This window comes from Dasypus novemcinctus, chromosome 7 (assembly GCF_030445035.2).
Source record: "Dasypus novemcinctus isolate mDasNov1 chromosome 7, mDasNov1.1.hap2, whole genome shotgun sequence".
NCBI lineage: Eukaryota > Metazoa > Chordata > Mammalia > Cingulata > Dasypodidae > Dasypus > Dasypus novemcinctus.
The window spans coordinates 56,803,895-56,831,684 of NC_080679.1; the positions used below are offsets into that span (position 1 = coordinate 56,803,895).

Consider the following 27,790-nt stretch of genomic DNA (forward strand, 5'->3'; position numbering starts at 1 on the left):
TGCCACACACATGGAGAGCTGACTCAGCAAGATGATGCAACAAAAAGAGACACAGATCCCCAGTGCCACCTGATGAGAATACAAGCAGACATAGAAGAACTCACAGCAAATGGACACAGAGAACAGACAATGTGGGAAGGGGGAAGAAATAAATAAATCTTTAAAAAAAAAATGACATAGGTGAGCACAAAGAAAATATTAAAGTATACACAGAAAAACAGCAGATCTTATGGGAATGAAAGGCACAATAAATGAAATTAAAAATACACTGGAGGCATATAACAGTATATTTGCAGAGGCAGAAGAAAGGATCAGTGAGCTTGAAGACATGCCCTCCAAAAGTGAACATACAAAAGAACAGATGAAGAAAAGAATGGAAAAAATGGAATAGGGTCTCAGAGAACTAAATGACATCAAGAGACATGTAAACATACATATCATGGGTGTCCCAGAAAGAGAAGGGAAAAGAGGCAGAAGGAATATTTGAAGAAATAATGGTAGAAAATTTCCCAACCCTACTGAAGGACATAGATAACCATGTCCAAGAAGTACAATGTACTCACATCCAAATAAATCCAAACAGACCAACAGCAAGAAACTTACTAATCAGAAATGTCAAATGCCAAAGACAAATAGAATTTGAAAGCAGCAAGAGCAAAGCGATGAATAACATATAAGGTATCCCCAATAAGATGGCAGTGGTATGATAAAAACTGCCAACTAAGAATTTTATATATAGCAAGAATATCTTTCAAAAATAAGCACAAGTTTAGAATATTCACAGATAAACAGAAACAGAGTTTATAACAGAGACTGGCTTTGCAGGATATACTAAAGGGAGTGATACAGTCTGAAAAAGAAAGGACAGGAAAAAGAAGCTTGGAAGAGTCTCGAAATGAAGACTGTATCAGTAACAGTAACTAAAAGTATCAAAAGAGTGGTGAAAATAAAATATGACAGATAAAACCCAAAGATCAAAATGGGTGAAAGAAGAACTACCTTTACAGTAATAACATTGGATGTTAATGGATTAAACTCCCCAATCAAAAGACACAGACTGGCAGAATGGATAAGAAAACATGAGCCTTGTATATGCTGTCTGTAAGAGACTCATCTTAGACCCAAAGATACCAATAGTTTGAAAGTGAAGGGTTGGAAAAAGATACTCCAAGCATGCAGTAATGGAAAGAAAAAAAGCTGGAGTAGCTGTACTTTTATCAGATGACACAGACTTTAAAATCAAAACTGTTAATTTGAGACAAGGAAGGACTTTTTTTTTTTAAAGAAGCAATTCACCAGGAAGAAATGACAATCATAAATGTATATGCACCTAACCAGAATGCTCCAAGATGAGATAAACACTGGCGAAACAAAAGGGAGAAATAGATATCTCTACAATAATATTTGGAGACTTCAATACACCACTCTCAGCATTGCGTAGAACATCTGGGCAGAGGATCAATAAAGAAACAGCTTGAATAATATGATAAATGGAAAAAACATAATAGACATTTACAGAACACTCTACCCCAAGACAGCAGGATATACATTATTTTCAAGTGCTCATGAATCTTTCTACAGGATAGACCATATGCTGGGTCACAAAGCAGGTCTCAATAAATTCAATAAAAATGAAATTATACAAAAAACTTTCTCTGATCCTAATGAAATAAAGTTGGGAATCAGTAAGGGGCAGAATATATGGCAGAATCTCCATGTATATGGAGATTAAACAACACACTCTTAAATAATCAGTAGGTCAAAGAAAAAATTTCAAGAGAATTCAATAAATACCTTGACACTAATGAAAATAAGAATATAATATATATGATATTGCAGGGACAGATGCTGGATATTATATATCCTGCCATAACCCACTGAGTGCTCTGGGGGAGAGTGTAAACTACAATATAAACTATAATCCATGTAGTGCAGCAGTGCTCCAAAATATATTCACCAAATGCAATGAATATGCCACAATGATGAAAGAGGTTTTTGACATGGGAGGATTAGGGGGGTGGGGTATGGGAAATGTGGGAACCTCATATTTTTTAATGTAACATTTTTTGTGATCTATGTATATTTTACAAAAAAAGACAATAAAAGAAAAAGGAAACAAACCTATGGGATACAGCAAAGGCAGTGCTGAGAGGGAAATTTATAACTATCAATAGTTACATTTAAAAAGAAGAGCTAAAATCAATGACCTAACTACACAGCTGGAAGAACTAGAAAGAACAGCAGACTAATCCAAAAGCAAGTAAAAGGAAGGAAATAACAAGGAAATAAATGAAATTGAGAGAGAGAAAAAAAAAACCATAGAATTAACAAAACCAAAAATTGGGTCTTTGAGAAGATTAACAGAATTGAGAAAACATTAGGAAGGTTGGTGAAGAAAAAAAGAGGGAAGATGCAATTAAAATCAGAAATGAAAAGGGGACATTATTACCCCACAGAAATAAAAGAGATCATAAGAAGATATGATGAACAACTGTATATGAAAAAACTAGACAATGTAGATGAAATGTAAAAATTTCTAGGAATGTACAAACAACCTACATTGCCCCGAGAAGAAATAGAAGACCTCAACAAACCAAACTCAAGTACAGAGATCAAAACAGCCATTAAACAACTCCTCAAAATGAAAAGCCCAGAACCAGATGATTTCACAGGTAAGTTCTACCAAGCATTCAAAGGAGATTTAATACTAATCTTATTCAAGTTCTTTGAAAAAACTGAACAAGAAGGAACACTACCAAACCCATTCTATGAAGCCAATATCACCCTAATAACAAAACCAGATAAAGATATTATGAAAAAAGAAAATTACAGACTATTTCTCTAATGAATACAGATGCAAATATCCTCAATAAAATACCTGCTAATCGAATCCAACAACACATTAAAAGAATTATTCATCATGACCAAGTGGGTTTTATACCAGGCATGCCAGGTTGATTCAACACAAGAAAATCAATCAGCATAAAACACCACATTAATAAATCAAAGAAGAAAAATCACATGCTCTTATCAATAGATGCAGAAAAAGCATTTGACAAAATACAGCATCCTTTCTTGATAAAAATACTACAAAAGATAGGAATTGAAGGAAACTTTCTCAACATGACAAAGGCCATATATAAAAAACCCACAGCTAATCTTGTACTCAATGGTGAAAGACTGAAAGCTTTCCCATTGAGATCAGAAATAAGACAAGGATTCCCACAGTCACCATGTTCAATATAGTGCTTGAGGTTCTAGCTAGACTAGTCAGACAAGAAAAAGAAATAAAATGCATCCAAATCAGAAAGAAGTAAAACTTCCACTGTTTACAGATGATATGATCCTATATCTAAATAGTCCCAAAAAATCTACAACAAAGCTGCTAGAGCTAATAAGCAATTTCAGTAGTGTCAGTATAAATGATCAATATGCAAAAATCAGTGTACAATCTGAGGAGGAAGTACGGGAAAATATTCATTTACAATAGCAACTAAAAGAATCAAATGTTTAGGAATAAACGTAATCAATGATATAAAACACTTGTGTTCAGAAAACTACAATGCATTGTTAAAAGAAATTTTAAAAGACCTAACTAGTTGGAAGAACATTCCATGCTCACAGATTGGAAGACTAAATATCATTAAGATGTCAATTCTACCCAAATTGATATACAGATTCAACACAATCCCAATAAAAAGTCCACCCCATTTTTCAAACAAATGGAAAACACAATTATCAAATTTATTTGGAAGGTTAAGGGGCCCAAAATAACCAGAAACATCTTAAAGAGGAAAAGCGAAGTTGGAGGACTCTTACCTCCCGACTTTAAGCCATACTACCTAGCTATAGTGATATAAAAACAGCATGGTATTGACATATAGACAATGGAACTGTACTGATGGTTCAGAAACAGCCCCTCACACATCTATGGGCAAGTGATTTTTGACAAGCCTGTGAAACCCCCCTAGCTGGGCAGAATAGTCTATTCAACAAATAGTGCTGGGGAAACTTGATATCCATAGCCCAAAGGAAGAAAGAAGACCCCTATCTCACACCTTATATAAAAATGAACTCAAAATGGATCCAAGGACTAAATTAAAAAATCAAGAACCATAAAGCCCGGCTAGCTCAGTCGGTAGAGCATGAGACTCTTAATCTCAGGGTCGTGGGTTCGAGCCCCACGTTGGGCACCAGCTGCGACGGTTTGCTTGGTCGGTAGAGGTGGGGTCTGGCTGCGGATGAGGGGTCGGTCCAGCTTGGGACGAGGGGTCGGTCCCACTTGGGATGAGGGGTCGGTCCGGCAGCAGACGAGGGGTCGGTCTCACAGGGGCTGCGCGGTTCGGCTGACGGGGTCGCCCGGCGAAGCCGGCGACGAGGGGGTCGCCCGGAGAAGCAGGCGACAAACTGGGGACAAGGGAGGCCAGGCCCTTGTCGGGGGCTCTCAGGACTGGAGGGCGCATGGCAGAAGAACTACCGCGGAGACAAGGTAAACACGCAAGTCCAACTTTATTGAGGGAGAGGCAACAGTTTTATAGGGGCTGGGGAAGGCTGATTGGTCGAAGCCACGCCCTGTTCTGATTGGTTGCCAGAGAAAGGTCAGTGGGAGGTACTGGACGGGGGAGGGGTGGTGATTAGGGATTGGCTGTTGCTGTTGCTGGGGGAAGTGGCAGGGTTTAGGGATTGGTGGCTGCTGTTGCTGGGGGAAGTGGCAGGGTTTAGGGATTGGTGGCTGCTGTTGCTGGGGTGGAGGGCAGACTTGAGTTTCCCACCTTGTGCCTGGCTGTTGCTGCTGGGGGCGGGGGAAAAGGCAGACTGGAATTTTCCGCCCTGCGCCTGCGCAGGGAGAAAGAAGAAGAAGGGTGTTACCTCATAAGGCATCGTGTGGCGCTATCCGGGAGGCGGGGCGGCCGTGGAAGCATGGCTGCCGAGAAGGGGAGACCCGAGGGCACTCTGTGCCCATGCCGAGCTCCCTTCAGGGGTGGCGGTGAGTCCGACCAGCCACCCTATTATGAGGGAATTAGGCCTACCGCGGCTGCTCCCCTGCCAGGCCAGCAAACCACACTTCAGCCCGAGGGGTGACCGCATTTCCCCCTTCTTTTCAAATAAGGGCCAGGATGGCAGCAGCAACAAGTAGCCGAGGCCCAAGAGCAGTAAGCAATGAGGGAAGCGGGGCTGTAGAGGGAGGTGAGTATGACGGGGATATAAATGTACAATTTGGGGGGCGGTATCTTGCCGTTGCAAGCAAGGGTGGCCAATGTCCAATTCTCGTTGATCTCGGCAGCTATAAGGTCCATCTGCTGTTAAAAGTCCAGGATGACAGCGCGTTACAGGTAGTTTGATCTCTTCTTGGACTGTGTGATGGTCTGGAGGATCGCAGCTGTGAGGACAAGTCGTGTCAGGGCACCAGCGGCGGTGGTGGCAGCAGCGTCGGGAGTGGTGGAGACGTAGGCGAGGACAACAAGAAGGCCAAAGTCTCCACGGGCGCGAGAGAGGCCGATGTTAACGGGGTGGGCCGATATGGGGTGGCCCAATCTGCAACGCAATGGGGGTTCAAGCAAAAAAAAAGGAGGGGGGCGGGGGACGAGAAAGGACGCTTTGGATGGCTGAGAAGAGGAGTGAGGTCGAGACAGGAGGAAGCTCTGCAGAAGTATGGGGAGGCAAAAGCAGAAACGTTATTAGATGCTAGAAGGCAGGCCGCGGGCCGGGGAAAGCAGGTTGCTGCGGTCACCCCTTGGGCTGAAGTGTGGTTTGCTGGCCTGGCGGGGGAGCGGCCACGGTAGGCCCAATTCCTAGCCGCTGCCCCCATAATAGGGTGGCTGGTCGGACTCACCGCCACCCCTGAAGGGAGCTCGGCATGGGCGCAGAGTACCCTCGGATCTCCCCTTCTCGGCAGCCATGCTTCCGCGGCCGCCCCTCCTCCCGGATAGCGCCACACGATGCCTTATGAGGCAACACCCTTCTTCTTCTTTCTCCCTGCGCAGGTGCAGGGCGGAAAATTCCAGTCTGCCCTTTTCCTGCCCCCCACAGCAGCAACAGCCAGGCACAAGGTGGGAAACTCAAGTCTGCCCTCTACCCCAGCAACAGCAACAGCAATCACTAAACCCTGCCACTTCCCCCAGCAACAGCAACAGCCAATCCCTAATCACCACCCCTCCCCTGTCCAGTACCTCCCACTGACCTTTCTCCAGCAACCAATCAGAACAGGGCATGGCTTCGACCAATCAGCCTTCCCCAGCCCCTATAAAACTGTTGCCTCTCCCTCAATAAAGTTGGACTTGCGTGTTTACCTTGTCTCCGCGGTAGTTCTTCTGCCGTGCGCCCTCCAGTCCTGAGAGCCCCCGACAAGGGCCTGGCCTCCCTTGTCCCCAGTTCGTCGCCTGCTTCTCCGGGTGACCCCTTCGTCGCCGGCTTCGCCGGGCGACCCCGTCAGCCCAACCGCGCAACCCCTGTGAGACCGACCCCTCGTCTGCTGCCGGACCGACCCCTCGTCCCAAGCGGGACCGACTCCTCGTCCCAAGCTGGACTGACCCCTCGTCCCAAGCTGGACCGACCCCTCGTCCGCAGCCAGACCCCACCTCTACCGACCGAGCAAACCGTCACAGGTTGCGGGCCGTTTAGCGGGGCTGGAGCTGCTTGAGAGCGATGGCGGCATGGGGGGCTGCGGTTACAGAAGACTTGGGGCACCCGCGGGAAGAGTGAGCAGGAAGAGGTCGGGCAGGAGGAGGCCGAGAAGATGAAGTGGGGGGGTGTCCTCGGCAGTGGCGAGTCGCTGATAGCTGACCTGTACGTATGTGCTAAAAATTGCATTAGCCTGATCCTTGGCAAGTTGGATGATCCTTCTAATAGCCCATGGTCCGACTGCCAGTGCGAAGAGGACAATAATTAGGGGGCCTACGAAAGGGAGGATGTAGGGGAGGATGCCATTGAATCCCCAGGAGAAGCCTCCTTGGGATTCTCTCTCCCTTTTTCGTTTTTCCAGGCCGGCCCTGACTTGGGCCAGATTGTCCTGAATGAGACCAGAGTAGTTAGCATAGAAACAGCACTCCTTGCCGAGAGCGGCACAGAGGCCTCCCTCTTTGAGGAGGAGGAGGTCTAACCCCCTACGATTTTGAAGAACCACTTCGGATAGGGAGTTAAGCGATTTTTCTAGGTGACGGATGGATGTTTCGAGGCAGGCGACATCCTCATCGACGGCTGCCCTGAGAGATGAGAAAGCGGTGCTGTGAGTGGTTAAGGCTGCAATTCCGGTGCCAGCTCCTGCAAGACCTAGAAGAGAGGCGATAGTAATGGCGGTAATGATTTCTCTTTTCTGCACATGGACTGGAAGAAGATAGTGCTGCCAGGAATCAAAGAATTGGTTATTTGTATGATAGAAAACCCGGGGGAGTATGATTGCGAGCACGCAGGTTTCGTTGGTGGAGTTGAGGGTGCCGACATTAAGACATGGGGTGTGACCTGTGGAGGAACACAGCCATTTTGTATTATTGGGGGGTAAAAGAAATTTTGAGGTTACGTTAGGGGTGACTGTAAGGTTGCAAAGAGTCTTCATGGAGGGGTGAACAGCGCCTCTGATTCTGGTGACGCAAAGCCCGCTTTGAGAGACAGATTGGATTGTCAGTCCTACCTTAGTTTGGTTCCAATTACAAGAGGCGGGATTGCTGCTATCAGAAGATTGGTAAGAGGCATTGGTGGCTATGGCCTCGTAGAGAGGAAGTGAGGGGGAGAGGCATAGCCAACAGCTAACGGTAAGGTTAGAATTGAATGAGTTAAGTGTATGAAAGGTAGCTTGGACTAGAGACAGAAGCGGGTTATGGATCTGTAGTGGGAGTAGAGGGGTAGGAGGGGTACGGACGGGATTAGAGGATTGACTGCTGGAGGTTATGTAGGAGGGAATGGTAGATGGTGGAGGAGGAGAAGGAGGATTGATGATTGGCCTCGGCGCAGCAGAAGGAGGAGAGGGAGGGTTGATGATTGCGTTGGGACCAACTGCAACTGAAGAGGTGGGAGTAGGCAATTTCTTTTTTATTATGAAGAAGGCGCCATAATCATAGCTCGACATGTAAAGCCGGATGCCATACGTACGGCCCTGCAGCCAGGCAGTGTTAGTAGGGTCTTTAACAGTGAGGATGATTATGTTCCACTGGGAAGTATTTGCAATGCAGAAGGAGAGATAGGGGTCCAGGTTTGGAGCGCCTCTCCAGCCGTATGCCATGGTTACACAGCCCCAGGAGGGGCAATAATAATGTGCAGGTTCGTGGCAGCCTCGAGCAGAGGAAGGGCAGCTGTAAAAGCCTGATATAAGATGGTTGTGGGGGCCATATTGTTGCTTAGACCCCCAGCAGCTCTGCTGATTAGCGAGAGTACACACACGTGCAGTGAAGGACGGGGCACCTGAGGTGATATTATAGGCGAGAACTCTTTCTTGTTGCCAGAGAGCGAGTGTCCAATGGAAGGGCTGGTGAGAGGGGTTAGCTTGGCCAGAGGTGGCGAGGGAGAGCATAAGGAGAAGGAGAGAGACTATGTTAATTGGCTCAGCAGCATGGCGAGGGTTGCGGCGTCTGCACTGACGGTAGAGTGCGAGCAGCGAACGGACTTCAGGGTTGGATGGTTGTCTCTCGGGGTGGAGGGTGAGCTGGCTCAGTTGGTGCTGGATCACTCGCATTTGGCGCCGTTCCCTGCGGGACATCCGCTGCAGAGGTGGCGGGTTTGACGCATCTCCCTCGCACACCTCTGCAGGGCTCTCGGCCTGCTCTCGGCCTCACTTCCTGGGTGTACGGGCACCTCCTCCCCTGCAGACCTGCTCTGCTCACCCTGCTGCCACTGGGAGGACACGACATAGTTGACAAGGACAACATCACTGGAGCCTCCAGACTCCAGAGGGATGGCGTGCACCCGGAAATGCTTGAGCATATCGAAAATGGACTGGAACCACAGGTGCTGGACTCGGCACTGGCCCTCCTCATTCAGTGACAAACGCAGGTGCTTGGCCTTGCCCTGGAAGTTGAAAGTGAGGACATATTTGCCCTGCCTCGTCTCACTCTGACGTACCAGGAAAACGCCGTGGGAGCCAGTACCTCCTGCCAGCACTAACTGGGCAGCCTTGAGTCGAGAGAGCATCCCATGGAACCAAGGATATCCTGAGAGGGGCTGGTCCCCCTCACCTTTTTCTGACTCTTCCTGGAATAGAAATGACCCTGTGGCCGTTTCTGGAGTGTCCAGGGGAGGGTAGGGAGCTGAGAGGGGATGAACTGTCTCTGCTGGAGGTCCGTCTTCAATGGGGATGCGAGGGGGTAATTCTGGGGGAAGCAGTTCCATTGAGTCAAAATGGGAGGCAGCAATGGAGGCAGAACTGGGGGAGATGGATGCGGACGGACGGTCTGAGAGGCTTCCATATGGCCCCTGTGTCAGGCGGTTATTGCTCTCACTGGGTCCCGGCAGCAGATCCTGGCTGGGCAGACTCTTTGAGTGATTCAGGCAGGGCAGCTCCAGGCTGTCTGTGTTCTCCCTTGCAAGGAATGAGGTCCCAGGGGCCAGAGGGAGGGTCATGGAGCGGGGGCTGGTGGCAGGGCAAGGTCCTGGGCTCAGGCATTTTTGGATATCAGACACCCAGGCCTTCACATGTAGTGCATCGGCTGTCTCCAGGATATACTCTGAGGGGCCTTCCACCTTAACCACAAATGTGTTCTCCCGGTCAGGCATCTCCAGGGCTGTGGTCGTTCAGACGTCTGTTATAGTGGAGCAGGGAATGCTGAGTCGGGGCCGAGAAGCCTTGGGTGGTACAAAGAACTCCAGGCGACTTCCTCCTCCTCCTCCTTTTCCTTCACTCTGAAGCAGTAAGCGGAACTTCTGCCACTGAGGTTGCTCTCCTCCCCCTGAGGTAGGCCCGGTTGCCCCTCCTCTCCAGCTCACTCCAGCTGGGTCAGGGGCTGCCTCTTCAGCCCCCATGAAACTCAGCAGCTCTTCCCTCTGCACCATCCCTGTTCCACCTTTCAAGGCCCCCCCTCCCTGACTTAGTCTCAGCCTCTCAAAACGGTGAGTCCATCTTTCCCCAGGGGACGTCTCATCACCAACAAGTCCCCTACCAATGGTCCCAGCCCCACCAGAGGAGTTGGAGTTGCTGTTTCCTCCTAAGACTGGGGGGCCTGAGGAGGTCTCCAGGGGCCCAGCTGGAGAGGGTGGGTCAACGGTCCCCCGCCACTGCAGGATTCCATGGACTGAACCGTGGATGGAGCGACCCACTGAGCAGAGGGAGAAGCGTTTCTTTAGCTTTGGCTTCGAGGAGGTCATAGAAGAGGAAGAGACTGAGGAAGGGAGGGGGCTGGCCAGGTCCTCAGATGACTGAGAAGGGCCCAGCACAGCCAGGGGCCCACCCACCCTGCAGCTCTCAAGGGACAGGTCATGTGGTGGGATCTCCGCTCCAGGACTCAGGGGAGCCAAGACGGGTGGTGAGAGGGAGCCAGAGGCCCGGGCCACCTCAGCTTCAAAGTGCTGCAGGAAGAGCTCAGCAAAATGGCGGGAGAAGGCAGCCTCAGCCCCCGGGCCCGCATATTGGGGGTGGGAGGCCAGGTAGAGGCGGAAACGGCGGGCAAAGTCCAGGGCAGCAGCCCGGGCATGGGACTCACAGAACTCGCACTTGGCAGGGGAGGAATACGGGTCCAAAAATAGGCTAGAGGGGGCTGTGCGTGCAGCAGCTTGCCACGGATCAGATGGAGGGGGCTGCCCGGGGGAGGCGGAGCCGGGGGGGGGTCGCTGGCGCGGAGGGCGCGAGAGGAGCCATAGCCCATGCGGTGTTACAAAATGGCTGCGGGCCGTCCCCAGCGGTACTACAAATTGGAGGCGGGCCACAAAATGGCTGTGGGCTACAAGATGGCCGCGGGCTGCCCTGCGCAGAGGGGTAAAACGGCGGGGGGGGCTTCCGGCCCACCCAGGCAGGAAGTCATCGGGGGGAGGGAGGGGTAAAGGGACCTCCCCTTTTCAAGCGAGGAAGAAGGCGGAAGTCCGCCATCTTGAGAGTGCCTCCCCTTTTCAGATGGCGAAGAAGGCGGAAGCCCGCCATCTTGGGAGTGCTTCCCCTTTTCGAGCGAGGAAGAAGGCGGAAGTTTGCCATCTTCACCGGCGCTCGGCACTGCAAGATTACACTGTTTAGGGGGACAATTTTCGAGCTCGTTATTAAGGCGCTCGACAAGCGACTCAGAGTTGGAGTCGGAGCTGGCATCAGGATCCTGGTCAGGGTCCCGGTTAAAGTCACCGTCCTGACAATCACGGCGGTGGCGGTGGCGGTGGCGCGGCCAGGGGGAGTTGATGGTAGGGGCGCCTTGAAGGCAGGAGCAGATGGTAAAAAGCGCCGGTAATAAGCCAGGAGGGAATCTTTTACCTTCCTGCTCCACAGCAGAAGTGACCCTATCTATAAGGCGAGTATAGGTATCCGGGTCCCAGAGCTGACACGTGGTAAGCCACGGATTAAAGGGGAGAAGAAGGTCCCATTATACTTGGAGCTGTTTCAAAGAGATCTTACACCAGTGAGTGTCTAGGAGACCGGTGAGGGCCCGAACTTGCGGGGCTTGCTTAGCAGAAAGGATGTTACCCATTGCTAATGGCCTTTTGGAGATGATAAGAAAAGGGGCCCTTACCTTGAGAGCACGGCGATGGGAGCCGAGGTGCACGGTGAGACGAGGGGTCGGAGCCGATGGGACTCCGACGGTGGTCGCGGGCCAAAGGAAGGCCCCGACGAGGGGAAGGCGGAACGACGAGCAGTGGAGCAAGGCAAAGGGGAGCAAGCGCGGAGGGGAGGAGGCAGAGGTGAAGGCAGGGGTGGAGGTGCTCAGGCACGCGCTCCTGAGAGTTTTATTGGCGCCTCTTGATCATAGTGGGTCGGTATAAGCCCCTGACATGGAAGGAGAAAGCCATCCAGCGATTCTCCCAGACCGCCATGGATCATATGAGGTCACCAAGGTTCAGGAGCAGCAATGCAGAGCGAAAAGATAGGGGTGAGAAGAGAGGAGGGCATAGGGCTGTGGTAGGGTTACTTCAGACACGCAAACATGCGCTCCCGAGAAATCCAAGGCTCCTCTTAATCATAGCAGGTCGGTATAAGCCCCCGACATGGAAGGAGAAAGCCATCCAGCGATTCTCCCAGACCGCCGTGGATCATATGAGGTAGCCAAGGCTCAGGTAGCAGCAATGTTGCATGAGAGAAGCCCCACTGTGAGAAGAGAGGGGGGGGCCGCCAGGTTATGGAGTGAGACTATGGTGGGGTTGCCTTGCCCCACGTTGGGCTCCAACTGCGGCGGCTGGCTCGGTCGGTCGAGGTGGGGTCTGGCTGCGGACGAGGGGTTGGTCCAGCCTTGGACGAGGGGTCAGTCCCACTTGGGACGAGGGGTCGGTCCGGCAGCAGACGAGGGGTCGGTCTCACAGGGGTTGCGCGGTTTGGCTGACGGGGTCGCCTGGTGAAGCCGGCGACGAGGGGGTCACCCGGAGAAGCAGGCGACGAACTGGGGACAAGGGAGGCCAGGCCCTTGTCGGGGGCTCTCAGGACTGGAGGGCGCACGGCAGAAGAACTACCGCAGAGACAAGGTAAACACGCAAGTCCAACTTTATTGAGGGAGAGGCAACAGTTTTATAGGGGCTGGGGAAGGCTGATTGGTCGAAGCCATGCCCTGTTCTGATTGGTTGCCGGAGAAAGGTCAGTGGGCGGTACTGGACGGGGGAGGGGTGGTGATTAGGGATTGGCTGTTGCTGTTGCTGGGGGAAGTGGCAGGGTTTAGGGATTGGTGGCTGCTGTTGCTGGGGGAAGTGGCAGGGTTTAGGGATTGGTGGCTGCTGTTGCTGGGGTGGAGGGCAGACTTGAGTTTCCCGCCTTGTGCCTGGCTGTTGCTGCTGGGGGCGGGGGAAAAGGTAGACTGGAATTTTCCGCCCTGTGCCTGCGCAGGGAGAAAGAAGAAGAAGGGTGTTACCTCATAAGGCATCGTGTGGCGCTATCCAGGAGGCGGGGTGGCCGCGGAAGCATGGCTGCCGAGAAGGGGAGACCCGAGGGCACTCTGTGCCCATGCCGAGCTCCCTTCAGGGGTGGCGGTGAGTCCGGCCAGCCACCCTATTATGAGGGAATTAGGCCTACCGCAGCTGCTCCTCTGCCAGGCCAGCAAACCACACTTCAGCCCGAGGGGTGACCACAAAGCTCCTAAAAGAAAATGTAGGAAAACATCTTCAAGACCTGGTGGTAGGTGATGTATTCTGAAACATTACACTGAAAGCACAACCAACAAAAGAAAACATGGATAAACAGGACCTCCTAAAACTTAAACACTTTTGTGAGTCCAAGAACTTCACCAAGGAGGTGAAAAGGCAGCCCATTCAATGGTAGAAAATATTTGGAAACCACATATCCAATAAGGGTTTGATTTCTCACCTATATAAAGAGATCATACAACTCAACAATAAAAGAGCAAGCAATCCAATTTTTAAATGGGCAAAATATTTGGACATTTCTCCAAAGTGGAAGGCAGATGGCCAAAAAGCACATGAAAAAATGTTCCATATCACCAGCTATTAGGGAAATGCAAATCAAAATGACAAATTATCATCTCATACCACATAGAATGGCCATTATTTAAAAAACTGAAAACAATAAATGCTGGAGAGGATATGGACAAATGGGAACACTCCTTCACTGTTGGTGGGATTGTAAAATGGTATAGCCTCTGTGAAAGACAGTTTCACAGTTCTTCAGGAAGCTAATTATAGAATTGTCATATTATCCAGAAATTCCTCTACTAGGAATATATCCAGAAGAATTAAAAACTGTGACATGAAGAGAAATCTGCCTACCAATGTTCATAGCAGAATTATTCACAATTTCCAAATGATGGAAATAACCTAAGTGTCCATCAACCAATGAATCGATAAAATATGGTATATACATATGATGGAATACTATGCTGCAGTAAGAAGAAATGAAATTGGGATACATATGATAAAATGGATGAATCTTGAAGACATTATGTGATGTGAAGTAAGCCAGACACAGAAGGACAAATATTGCACACTCTCATTAATATGAAGTAAATATGAAGAATAAACGCATGAGTAAAAACCTAGAGTATAGGTTATTAAGAGATAAGATGAAGGTTGAGAAGAACTACTGATGCTTAATGAATGTAGAAGTAATTAACTTGACTGTAAAAGTGTGGAAATGGATTGAGTTGATATAAACACATTATAGTGAGTAGCAGCTGATTTATAAGTGGGATTGTACTGAAAAGGGTAGTCTAGGGATGTAAATGTCAATAGAAAGAAAGCTAGAGAATAATCTAGGGACTGAATAACACAGTGAACCCAGAGGTGGATGAGAACTGTGGTTGCTGGTAGAGATGCAAGAATGTCCTTTGTGAGCTAGAGCAGATGTACATCATTATTGCAGGGTGGTGGGATAAGCATGGGAAAAACACAATTGTTGTGAACTATGGACTGTGGTTAATAGCAATACTGTAATACTGTTGCATCAACACCAAAGATGTACTTGATATTGATAATGGGGGGGAGGGGGGGATAATGGACCATGGTCAGTGCTTGTGGCAGTTTGATAATGTTTGTGAATTCCAAGAATGCATATTGGATTATGTTTGTAAACTAGTCTATCCCTCCGGGCATATTAGATTATATTGGATTCAGAGGTTTCACTTTTACTTGATTAAGAAATGATTAAGGCTTTGATTAGATCACATCAGTAGGACATTGCATCCCCATACCTTCCGTGGGTGGGGACACACAGAGAAACAATACCACAGAGAATGGAATTTGGAGTTTTTGAGCTGGAACCCAGGAAGTTAACACACAAGAGAAGAACACACAGGAATAGACACAGCTCCACAGGCATAGCAGAGGCCCTGGGAGGAGAAGAGCCATTTGCCTAATAGTCTACAGCTGATGTTGTTGAGACATGCAAGCCTGAACCCAGAGAGAATCAAGCCATGGGGAGAGAGACAAAGCTTAGAGAGTCTGATGGCCTACAGCTGATATTGGAAGAATCTGGGACCACAGAACCTTAAGAGGAAGAGGAAGGCTGAGCGTCGGTAGCCAGTCTTGCTGCAACATGTGGCAACAGACTTTGGTGAGGGAAGTAACATATGCTTTATGGCCTGGTAACTGTAAGCATCTACCCCAAATAAATTACCCTTTTTAAGTGCCAACGGATTTCTAGTATTTTGCGTTAGCATCCCTTTGGCTGACTAATACAGTGGTATAGTCTGATGTTATTATCTTATAATCTATAACAAATAGTCCACCACAGTGTGGTGTGTTGGTGAAGGGGTGTTGTATGGGAAATCTACAAATGTGCATGATAATTTTTTTTAAGTTCACAACCTCTGTAATAAAAATATATTTTAAAAAATCAGTAGGGTGGTTTGGGGAAAAATACAACAAATTAAGATATGGACTATAGTTAAGTAGTAGTATTTTGATGATGCTCTTGCATAATTTATAACAAATGTATCAGTACAATGCAAGGTGTTGGTGGTGGGATGATGTATGGGACCCTTGTATGATGTTATGCATGTTTATTTTGTAAGTTCACAACTCTTACTATATATTTATTGTTTATGTATGTTCATGTAAGAATGATAAACTTCAATAAAAAATATATTTTAAAAATTGTTAAGTATGCTGACAAATGCGTTATTTTTTAAAGAAAATAATTGTGTTTCATAGGATGTGTGACGGCAGTTCAAAGATCTTTTTTTAATAACTTGTATTATGCAGGTACATAAAGTATGCAGGACATGCTTTGTTTTAAAAAAATATATATATATATATGTGTGTGTGTGTGTATATATAAATATATATATATATATATATATATATATATATATATATATATATATATATAAAAAACTATATATATATATAGTTTTGTCCTAAAATGAAATGGCTGGTTCTTCACAGAACAAATGAGAGGGAAAAATATATGGGACAAGATTTAAATGGATAAGGAAAGTTGTAGAAGGTTTGTGGAAGTGAATTATATTTGTCATAGTCAGTGCTGCCTAAAATTTGATAAGCTTGTTTAAGGGAGTGTGGTTTTATCCTAAACTAAAAATGGCTGTTTTTCATAGATCATAAAGCAGAAATGTGAGGAGCAAAATCTAAATGAATATGAAAGGTCATAAAAAGTCTATGGAACAAGTTCTATTTCTTGTGACCAATACTAAGGTTTAAAAACTTATTTATCAAATGATATACTGATACAGAATTAAAATTTAATTTCTCTCTGTTAAAGTAACAAAGTTTTCTTAAATAAGAGGCTGTTCTGAGTATAAGGATATAAAAGCTTTTAAAATAATCAGTATAAAAGACAAAGAGTCTGTGCCATATCAGAATAACTTCTTGTACTTTATGTTGATCCTATTGTATCCTTAATGATTTAAAAAAAAAAAGCCTCTACTACTTTTAGAAATTAAGTCTTTTCTTGGTTAAACAGAAGCCTGTTTGAACATAATGTTCTCATCTGACAACGTTTAATATTTTAAATCAAACCCTTATGGGTATCTTTAATTTAAAATTCTTGCTATGAATTTGCTCTTTCACCTGGTAAAAAAGTGAGGTGCTAAATACATATATATATATATGTTTATGAAATACTGAGGACCAATCAGACCATTAATGGACACTTAGCATTATTTTCTTTATAAATTTTGCACTAACGTGAAACCAAAACTGATGTCATCACTGAAATTAATATTTTCAATATGTCTGTATTTTAATTCACAATGGAAAAATACATTCCAAAATTGGAAACTCATAATACTTGTGTGGAAGATTTTTAATGTGATATTTTGACAGTATTTTTTAAATTTTAGAATAACATTTTATTCTTACCAGAATTTTTTTTATCAAGAGGTTGAGTTTTGTTATAACATATTGCACATAATCATAGTATTTCCTAGAACTATTGTGAATGTATAGACTTATGTTTACTACTAAGGGAACTATTATTTATAAAATAATTTAAATCCAGTATTATCTGCCTATTTTAAACATTTAATACTTGCAGGGATCCAAGTTACATTTGCCACACTGAAGTTTTTTTTAAAGAACCACCCTCATTGTTGAAAGTAAATATATTCTTAGGGTGTAAATATTAGTGTTCCAATAGGCATGTGATTATATTAAGGAGGTGGCAGAGGGAAAATAGTCTTGATTCTGTTGGGAATCTTAGGTTTAAGTAAATTTATTGGGAATATAGTTTTTCCTTTGCTGCTGAAGTTTATTCATGAATATTGTGTACCTTACAGTGAACAATGTGGAAGCTGTTCATTTTTCAATCTGAAGTAAAATGCTTCCAAGAACTTAAAAAAACAAGTTCCATTTAATATATTATGAGTTGCATGAGTAATGTTTGAAAGTGTTATAAATTGAAGGAATTTTCTATATTCTGTTGGCTAAACCTGAATAAATAAAATTTTATAGAAAGATTGTGTAAAATTCTTGAAGACTTAATGTTCTCACTGCCCATATTCTATCCTAATACTGATCTGCATGATGGCATTGTTGATTATAGTTTTAATTATTCTTAGAAGAATATTACATGTCATGAAAACCACCATGTTTTCTTATCAATTACATTCTTCTGCTCTGATGCTTTCCTAAAAAGCATGCAATCTTCAACAAAAGAGACTATAAAATAGAAGCAAAGCAAGTCTATAAGTCATGTCCTACCTATTGATTAACATAACCCTGGTAAAATGTAAAAGTAAAATGAAACAAAACTTCTATGGTCTGTAGTTAATGATTTCTAGAAATATCTTATTAAATTTAAAAAATCATAAGGGAATTAGGGCCTAGATTGTAAGTTCTTGCAGCAGTCCCATATATTCCTGGTCTTTAATTGTTATTTCTAAATCCTGGAAGGCTTGACTCATTGTATATAACCTAATAGCTCCCTAGAATATGTATGACACCTGAGACTCAGCTAAAGTTTGCCAGCTCTAAAGGTGCTGAAGAAGCAGCATTAATTCTAAAAGGTTACCCCAATTAAAGAAGCTAAAGAAAGAATCAGACTTCAATTAAAAGGTAAATAGACCTAATCTAATTAGAGACTAAGGAGAATCAGAATACAAGGAAAAAAGTAATATCAATATTTTAAAACTTTAGTTAGTATGGAGAACAGAAAGAAGAAATTTATTTTGTCAAGAAAATTTTTTAAAATTTCTGTGGCTCACGATCTAATCTGTCTGATGAGTTTATTTGGACAACCCAGGTTATATGGAACCTAAAATAGGGAATCAGATTATGAATTTTTAAAACTTCCTCACCTGGGGAATTTCTCTCAAGCAATAAGGGCTCCCAAATTTACCAAAACTGTGAAGCTCTGCAAGGTAAACCTGTGAAAATAAAACCCTGGAATAATATGAGCCCTGCCAAATTAAAGGGAATAACCTTATGAGTTTCTATTTCTATATATAAATTATTTCTATAGTGGCACAGCTAAACCTAACTATAATTAATGCCAAAGAGTTTCCCCCTGAAAGACCAATTTGTTGCTGAAACCCTGCAAATAAGCTCAGTGAACTACCCCCCTACATGGGACATGACTACCAGAGATTTTCCTGGCAACATGGCAATATACCTGTGCATGAATTCAATATTATCTAATTCTGTATCCAAGTGTGCCTAGAAATGCAATTAAGTAATATAGGCCCTTTAGACTTTGACTGTTTAGAAAGGATGTGCATTCAAGGTTGCATCCAGACGGAATGTAGGCGATAATGTTAATTCAAGCTTACCTGGAATGTGGGGTTTGAATGTTAATTCAAAACCTATCTGGTACTCAAAGAAAGTTGTTTTCTTTCATAAAAGCACCATTTAACTCCCCACCCTTATATCTTTTCTGTATAAAAAGGAACCCAAAATTCTATTCAAGGCTTGGTTTTTATCAGGACAGGACTCAGCGGGTCAAAATAAATCATCTTCCTTCTCAGACTTCTCGTGTCCTGGCCTTCGATACTGCATACACCCAATTTCTCTGCTACTACAATGGGACTTGACAATTCTCAGGGATGAGCCTCCCTCATAATGTGGGGTTAGACCAAACCAGGGAAAGAAATAGAACAAAATAAAGTTTATTGGCTACGAGATTTCAAATAGACTCAGGAGGTCATTCTGGAGATTACTCTTATGCAGTTTCAGCCACATAGTGCACACTGCCACAGTAGGCAAAGCCCTGTTTGGTGTTCCTGAAAACTCTAAGGCATATAATAAGCTCTAGCTTGAAAAAAAAAAAAGGTATAAAGATTATTTCCCCAATGTAACACAGTGAGGTAGGCTAGTTTAGGGAATGAAAAGTCGAATCTAGGACTTGGCAGAAAACCACAGCTGTGAAACACATGGGCATGGGAACCCTCCCTGAGGGAAGGATCCCACAATTGGCTGCTGGAAGAACCTCGCAAGAATTCCCCATTTGAAACAGGATTTTGTCCAGGATCAAGGAAAAAGCCCAGTTATTCTCAAGGGGCCTTGCTCTTGGCAGGGGAACTGATGGGTGGGGTAACCAATCAAAACTACAAACAGCTGGGAAGCTGGGACTCCTCCCCCAAACATTAACAAGAGATGGGGTAATTAATGGTTTAAAAAGCAAGTGCAGAAGTTAAATCTACCTTTTTTTTTTTTGCCCCGTTTCTGCCCTTTCTCGCTCCGCCTGGACCAGCACACAAATCCACTTGGAGATTTGTAATCTGTAAATCAGACCTTTTAGCTCCTTTTTTGCCCTTTTTCCTCTGCCTGGACCAGCTCGCAATTTACTTGGGACTCATAATCTGTTATTTTCTCCCATTTCTCTTCTTTCATTTTCTTAATAACTACTGGCCTAACTAAACTGGCATGTACTTAAAATCTTTTTTGTAACATAGCCAAGAACCTAGAGAAAATCCAGCAATCATAGTTCTACTCCTCTTATTTAAACCTATAATTCTCAATTTACTTAAGTTTATGTTTCAGAAAGCCTCGCAATTATCCCTATGCCAGATAAGCCCTGAAACCCAGAGGCACCAATCTCTCCAAGAATGACAACCAGCTTCATACTTCTCCATAATGTCAATGCCCCTTTACAGCATGAAGAAGTCAAAGAGGTATATTGAGGGAAATGTACAAAACAGAAAAGGAGGAATTGTAACTGAAAGTTAAGAATTAACAAATGATTTGATTACTGAATCATTATATAGATGCCATTTTACTTTGCAATATATTTTTCAGTAGCCAAAAGTTAATACTGAATTACTGAAACAGGCTAGACATACCTCACCCTTTGTATATGGTCATTTCTAAGTCCTACTTATTGAAATGATTATTCCAAACTGACCTTACCTTTGTATATGGTCATCTCAAACTAAGACCTGCTATTGTGATGATTATTCTAGACTGATCTTACCCTTGTATATGGGCATTTCTGTTGAAATGGTAACCACTCACCCCTCCTTTGTTTGAAATCCATAAAAAACCCTTTCTGTACTCCCCTATCCCCAGATGCCTTGAACCTGCGCCAGCCTCACCCCAATTACTAATTAACATAAATCTGCCAATCCTGGATACTAGAAAACAATCAGAATTACTGTAGTTCGGGGAGACAGATTTTTAGGCCCTTAGGCCCTCTGAGATCTTTGCTATGAACTAGCAAATAAAACTCTTTCTCTCTTTGAAAGCCCTCTGTCTCAGGAACTGGTCTTTCAAATGCATCAGGCAGAAAAGAAATCCACTTTTGCTCAATATTAATTTCCTTCATCTGACAATTTAAAAAATGGAAACAGAGAAGCCAGATGATTTATTGCCCAGGAAAATGCCAGTATAGCACTCACTTTACAGAAATCTTATATAGTGATCCTGCTTTGAAACACAGGTCCCTCTTATGAATTTTTATCAAACCACATTGTTCTTCCATGGGAATATCTAATAGTCATAGGGAGCATATGGGAGCAACAAAGAGATTCCTCCTCTCCCTCCCCTGCTAAAACAAACACGGACCCCACATACTTGAAAAATAAGGAGATAAGATTACCTAAAAGTAGGTGGCTCAACAAAATAAAAAGCAAAATGATTTCCAAAGATGACACTTGACAATATTACCACTAATGAAAAAATAGTCCACATAAAAAGAGAGTTGGTCAGCAAACAAACTTAAAAAAAGAAAAAGGAAAATAGCAATATATTTTTTGCACAATCTAACCCATGAATAATATAAGACACGTATTTGATCCAAGTGGTAAGGGATGCCATCACAGCTGAGACATTGTCCATTATAAATACCAAACTCATTACTACTGCTCCCATTCCATATTTGCAAAGCAATCTGATTATAATCTGGATTTGGCTTTTATTGTAATTTGGCCAATGCAGAGATGATGATGACAAGCAAACTCAACTATCCTAGGTCTTCCATCCTTGCATTTCTCATAAATTAATGCATTAGTGTTATGGTTTTTACACAGCTGTTTCCTAGGAATTTGGGATGTATGAATCAGTATAGGAAACCAGAGTCAATTCACTTCCAGATCTGATAAACCAATTTCAAGCTTATAAAAGAATGAGATGTTGAAACCCAGTAAACACACCAAATTCTACTAGGTCACACAGCCTTCCCAAACAACTTCCCTATCTCAACACACAACTTCCAATAGTATTTCCATAATGCTATATTGTAATTGCCTATTTATTTGTCTTCTGCCATTAGCCTCTGATCTTTGAGGACAGGGAATAGATCTTATCTCTTTATCTCTAACAACTAATAACATACCTAGCACAAAGGCATGAAAGGAATATGTAATAAATGCGAAAGAATCCAATTTAGTAAGACAAAGGTAGGGAGTATTCATATTGTAAAATATTCTACATATAATTTTCTTCTAAAGTTTACAAATGGAAAGTTAGACGGGCAATGACAGGCACAAAATATGCAATTTAGATTCAATTAGTACTCTCAATTCAAGTTCAACTTATAATGGTTAGGCCATATTTTCTGGAGAATACCCATGAATGGCATTCTACTCATATGATCTGCATGAAAGCCCAGACAGGCCCCAGAAACACAGACGCCTTTCCCCCAATAACACTCGTCAAGGGTATAATAAAGAACATGGAAGATGTATAGATATATATATATATACACTCACACATTATATACACACACACACTTACACATTTTCCAAATATGTGGACATGTGGGGCAAATATAAGTACCACTTCTTTCTACTACTCTCTCATACTCAATCAAGGGAAGAATAAAATTACTTCCTGATGTGCCCTAGAGTTCTGCTGTTTCATATAATACAGCATTCAGAGCCAACACTGACCAACAGTGCCAAGATGAGGAATCTAACAATGATAGTAGCACATACAATAGGAATACATCCTGACAGCACAGGAGAGCATTGGGACACTCCTGCTGAATATAATTTTCAGTTGCAAGAAAAACAGTAACCAGATCTGAAAGGTTTTACATTCAGATTGGATTCCAGTGTACAATAGAACATGAACTCTGACCCCTTGTATACAGTAACTCAGGATGACTAATTTTTCTTAATCTTTAGGTGTTCATTTTTCTTTTTTCCTCTTTTTAACAAACACATCCTGAAGAAAATACGAGGTTTTTTTCATCTTCTAGCAGTTAAGAAAAACAGACTCCAGAACCTGATGGACTGACTTCTAATCCTACCTCTGCACTTAATAGTTGTGTGACCTGGACCTACAAATCACCCAAACTCTGTGGCTCAGTTTTGCCTCATCTGTAAAGTAAGGACAGTATCTACCTCACAAAGTTGTTGTAAAGATTAAATAATCTAGAAGTGGTGGTGGCGGAGGCGGTAGTGGGGCTGGTTGTGGCCCCAGCAGCGGGACAGGCAGTAGCTGCAGTGACTTGTTGGATAAGTGGAAGATTGATGATAAGCCTGTAAAAATTGACAAGTGAGATGGACAGCTGTGAAAAATTCTTTGGATGATTCTGCCAAAAAGGTTCTTCTGGAAAAGTACAAGTATGTGGAGAATTTTGGTCTAATTGACGGTCGCCTCACCATTTGTACGATCTCCTGTTTTTCTGCCATAGTGGCTTTGATTTGGGATTATATGCATCCCTTTCCAGAGTCCAAGCCTGTTCTGGCTTTGTGTGTCATATCCTATCTTGTGATGATGGGGATCCTGACCATTTATACCTCATATAAGGAGAAGAGCATCTTTCTCGTGGCCCATAGAAAAGATCCTACAGGAATGGATCCTGATGATATTTGGCAACTATCCTCCAGTCTCAAAAGGTTCGATGACAAATACACCCTGAAGCTGACCTTTATCAGTGGAAGAACAAAGCAGCAGCGGGAAGCAGAATTCACCAAGTCCATTGCTAAGTTCTTTGACCACAGCGGGACACTGGTCATGGATGCATATGAGCCTGAAATATCCAGGCTCCATGACAGTCTCGCCACAGAAAGAAAAGTAAAATAGTCAGTTCTAAAAGCAGCTGTCTTTCTGCTGCATCATGCTGAATTATGGGGTGGGGTGAAAACAAACAACTTAAAATGGATGAAGTAAAGTAAGAGTTGTTAAAAATGGCCCTGTTTTGTCCTGAAATTTTAGTCTGTTCTGGATATATAGGCTCTTTTAGCACAGATAGAAGAAGTTGTAGCTCTGATGTTTAGCTGTAGCCTCCTTGATCTGCTGATTGCATTGTTTTGACTTGCATTCCTGGAAAAGAATTTTTGCTAAAAGCCATACAGACTTCTTCCTTCCTCGTAGCAGTACTTTATATAGCTTTGTGCCATGAAGCATTTAAATAATCAGTTTTTAAAATTATAAACCTGTTGCTAGCTTTATTGTGTTAATTCCTGTTTAAACAACGGTTGCCCTTAGGAATTCAGGATACAACTTCTTGTATATGAGAGCTTTCTTTCATACACCATTTTTGTGGGTGTGTACATATTTGAGTTGGGGAGACTTGAAAAAACACAGCTTTGTAATTTGTTTAAAACAGACTTTCTGCCTGTTACATTTTATGCTTTTAACCAATTAAAGAAGCCAGTGGCATTTTTAGTTTTGTCTGTTTTCCACAAGTATGTTTCTCTGTGCCCTTTATTAACTGTCATTTTCTAAAATTTTTTTCAATAAAAAGAAAGATGATGTGAAAAAAAAAAGATTAAATAATCTAAAACAGTGCCTGGCTATGGTGATTTAGAGTAATGTACCCAGAAAAACATGTTTGTAATCTTAATCCATTACAGTGTCTGTAAACTCAGTATTTATAGGGCTTTTAAATGGGGTTACTTCAGTTAAGGTTTTGCCCAAATGAATAAGGATGGGCCTTAATCCTATTACTGGAGGTCTTACAGAGAAGGTGACAGAGAAAGAAGCCATTGGAGCAGGCAGAAGGTGGAAGTCAACTAAACCCAGAAAAGAAAGAAGACACTGCCATGTGACTGAAAAACCAAGGAACCCAAAAGATTGTCAGTCAACCAAAATCTAACAACCGTGGGAGGAAGCAAGACTTCCAGCCACTGAAACTCTGAGCCAATGAATTCCTGTTCTCAAGCCAACTCATAGTATGGTATTTGTTTCAGCAGATAGGGAACTAAAGCACTGGCACATGGCAAATAGCCATTTTATTGTTACTGTTGTTATTGTTACACAAAAATACTATTTTAATGGAGGTACTGAGGATTAAACCCGGACCTCATAAACGAGAAGCAGGTGGTCAACCACTAAACTACATCCACTTTCTACAATTTTAAAAAAAATTTCTCTCCCCCCCCCCCACCCCAGTTGTCTGTTCTCTCTGTCTATTTCCTGCGTGTTCTTCTTTGTCCGCTTCTGTTGTTGTCAGCGGCACGGGAATCTGTGTTTCTTTTTTGTTGTGTCATCTCGTTGTTGTGTCAGCTCTCCGTGTATGCGGCGCTATTCCTGGGAGGCTGCACTCTTTCACACTGGGCAGCTCTCCTTTCGGGGCGCACTCCTTGGCGTGGGGCTCCTCTAACGCAGGGTCACCTCTGCGTGGCACAGCACTCCTTGCACGTGGGACTCCCCTATGCTGGGGGCACCCCTGCATGGCACGGCACTCCTCACGCGCATCAGCACTGCGCATGAGTAGCTCCACACAGGTCAAGGAGGACCCGGGCTTGAACGACAGACCTCCGTGTGGTAGGCAGACACCCTCTCCATTGGGCCAAGTCTGCTTCCGTCTAGAATTTTTGAAAAAAAATTACCAAAAAAACCTCTCAACATGTTCTGGTAATTATGAATTTAATATATCTGTATCTACCTCTAGATCATAACTCCGAGTTCTGGATGTGTGCTTTACCTTATCTTCTAAACACAGCGCAAGGCACAGATGTATGTCGGCCCTGTACGACCTTGCATTATATGGTCCTCGCTTACTAAAATCTTACAGCCTAGCTTGGAGAGAAGAAACACTTGGAAAAATCGATCCCAACAAATGACAGCAAGTTCACATACCAATAAAAGAAAAAAAAAACTGGTTGAAGAAAGTGCAAAAATGCATACATACCCTACTGAAGGTTGCATATGTCCTTAGTAAGCAAGCGCCACATAACAATTACAAAAATAAGATTTTTTAAAAAGTAAAACGAACATTAACCAGCAAGCCACCACCACCGAACAGCTCCTCCCCTTTTTTTCCTAACCAAAAATGAGCCTGCCTCAGATATTAAACTCCAAAAGAAGGGGACGTAAAGGTTTGGACCGTCCATGGGAAGCACTTCCGTAGTCTCAGAACCTGGTAGGAGTTCTACAGGGTGCGTACCTAGTTTCCACCCTATTTCTCCAAAAATGTTAGTCATCTCGGATCACAACCTTTAGATCTGGTGATAGTCCCCCTAAAATGAGATAACGAGAAATCTACTCCATATTTTTTCTCACAGTGGCTCTCAAAGCCCAAAGGGAAAGGAAAAAAATAGGTATGCTGTTTAAGTCAGACAAACCTATGTTTGGCCTCTTTTGGACACACCAGCTAGGTGACCTTGTAGAACACCCGTAACTTACAAATCTGGGAGAAATGCATAAGAAATGCACAGCATATGGCAGAGAGAAAGCACTACGGCTTTTTTTTACTCAGAGTTCGAGGATCATCCTCGCAATAGCAGCCCGGCTGGCACTCGCGCCGCTGGCGCGGCCTTAATGACATCACTTCTGGGGCGCCACGTTAGCGCTTTTTTGTGCGCGAGAAAGGACATTGGGTCTCTGCTAGGAAAAGGAGAAAAGTAGCTACTGTCGCTTACGGAAAAGGTCGGTGAAATTGTTCACCCTTCTCCCTAATGATGCCTTCTTGCTCCTGGAAGAGCAGTTCCAGGCCGAACCCCTCAGCTTTTTCGAGGAGGCAGAGACCGGTGACTTCCAAGTCCCCTGGGTTCACTCACGAGGCTTCTTGGTCCTAAAGAGAGGAGCTTCGCAAGTCGCTTAGCCGAGCTAGTCACTACGCTTACCTAGATTTGGTGACTTCGAATCTAATTCTTCTGAGGAATTCTCAGCTTCCCTCTGCGAATAGGTCCCTCATCTCTAATCCCTGGATGCCTTCACCCACCTGAACAATAAAAGGCCCAATATTATTCTTGTTTGAAATCTTAATTTTGTCCCTTGTTGTATTAGGGAAAGGACCTATTTAAAAACATCCTAAAAATTACAGAACGGGTGATTTGGGCGGTGGGGATGGAATTAGCTTCTTTGCACTGTACGAATGCCAGGGTGCTTTATTGATGGGTTATTTGGAAAAAAGAATTTAGAATGATCCTTGTTTGATAAACCTTCGACAAAATTGGAGCTTTATTTCGAAAGATAATGGATAAAATATATTGCAGTCGTATTAATGGAAGTGTTTAAGATACATTTTGTGATAACATTGTTTCTAAACTGCACGACTGAATCTTGATTTGTGTGCTTTATGTGAACACCTTTTTGAACCAAATGATTAAATTTTATGTTTCCAGGAAATGAAATGCTTTTATTTCTCTCTGTTCTCTTTTGCTTTTACTTTAAAAAAAAAAAATCTTAATTTTAGCTATCAAAAATTAAATAGCACCTTTCAGAGGACCACTGTGTGTATGATAGTTAATATCATACTGTAATATTAACTGTCTTTTAAAGAATAATGAATAGTTTTATAACAACATTAAAGTAATAGTAATAGAACACTAAAAAAATCTTACATTGACTTCCCAGTTTACCCTTTTAAGGTAAGAGCATTATATTCATTCATAGTGTTTTTTTTATTCACTGACAAGCTACTTTTTTTTTTAATTTGCTGACTTTCACAAACTTTAATACAATTTTGTAAACAATAGGTTGAGAAACAAAGCTTTCAAGATTTACGTAACTGAATAGGTGGCTAGTTATAAACAGAAGTTGTTGATGGCTAATGTCAGTTCCAAATAATAACTTTGTTTCTGTAATTCTTTTCCAGGAATTTCTTATAGATTAAATATGCTAATGTTGAATAAGACAGCAGGAGTTTTTTCTAAACCATCAAAAAAGAAAATTTATGAATTTTTAAGAAGTTTTACTTTTCATCCTGAAAAACTATTTCTTCATAAACTAGTACTGGGAATTGAAACTAGTTGTGATGATACAGCAGCTGCTGTGGTGGATGAAACTGGAAATGTATTGGGAGAAGCAATACATTCCCAAACTGAAGTTCACTTAAAGTAAGTAGACATTATCTTGGTGGCATCCACTTCTTTGGGGGGAAAAAACAAAATTCTTTTGCATTTATCCAATATAAAAGTTAGATCTTAGAAGTGTGTTTCTTATTTTT

The 27,790-nt window shown here is 43.5% G+C and overlaps 1 protein-coding gene, 1 long non-coding RNA gene, 1 other non-coding gene and 2 pseudogenes across 4 annotated transcripts in view; 3 read left to right on the plus strand and 2 right to left on the minus strand.

Annotated features, from left to right (window-relative positions):
- The first annotated feature begins 4,120 nt into the window (after window positions 1-4,120).
- Window positions 4,121-4,193, plus strand: TRNAK-CUU (transfer RNA lysine (anticodon CUU)). The gene has a single exon. It is a non-coding gene; the product is annotated as a tRNA-Lys (tRNA).
- A 4,174-nt stretch (window positions 4,194-8,367) lies between these two features.
- Window positions 8,368-11,218, minus strand: LOC101418358 (SH2B adapter protein 1 pseudogene; annotated as a pseudogene).
- A 1,359-nt stretch (window positions 11,219-12,577) lies between these two features.
- Window positions 12,578-26,403, minus strand: LOC139439303 (uncharacterized). The gene is made up of 3 exons (XR_011649235.1): window positions 26,262-26,403; window positions 13,118-13,180; window positions 12,578-12,923 (listed from the first exon to the last, which is right to left on the minus strand). It is a non-coding gene; the product is annotated as an uncharacterized lncRNA (long non-coding RNA).
- On the plus strand, window positions 22,823-23,529 carry LOC101438377 (signal peptidase complex subunit 2 pseudogene; annotated as a pseudogene).
- Window positions 26,165-27,790, plus strand: part of OSGEPL1 (O-sialoglycoprotein endopeptidase like 1) — a 32,313-nt gene continuing 30,687 nt past the window's right edge. For both annotated transcript variants that reach the window (XM_004452537.3, XM_004452538.2), the window contains exons 1-2: window positions 26,165-26,268; window positions 27,440-27,680. In XM_004452537.3, the coding sequence (XP_004452594.1) occupies window positions 27,460-27,680 (221 nt within the window). In that variant the 5' untranslated portion in view covers window positions 26,165-26,268; window positions 27,440-27,459. The remainder of the gene's footprint in view (window positions 26,269-27,439; window positions 27,681-27,790) is intronic.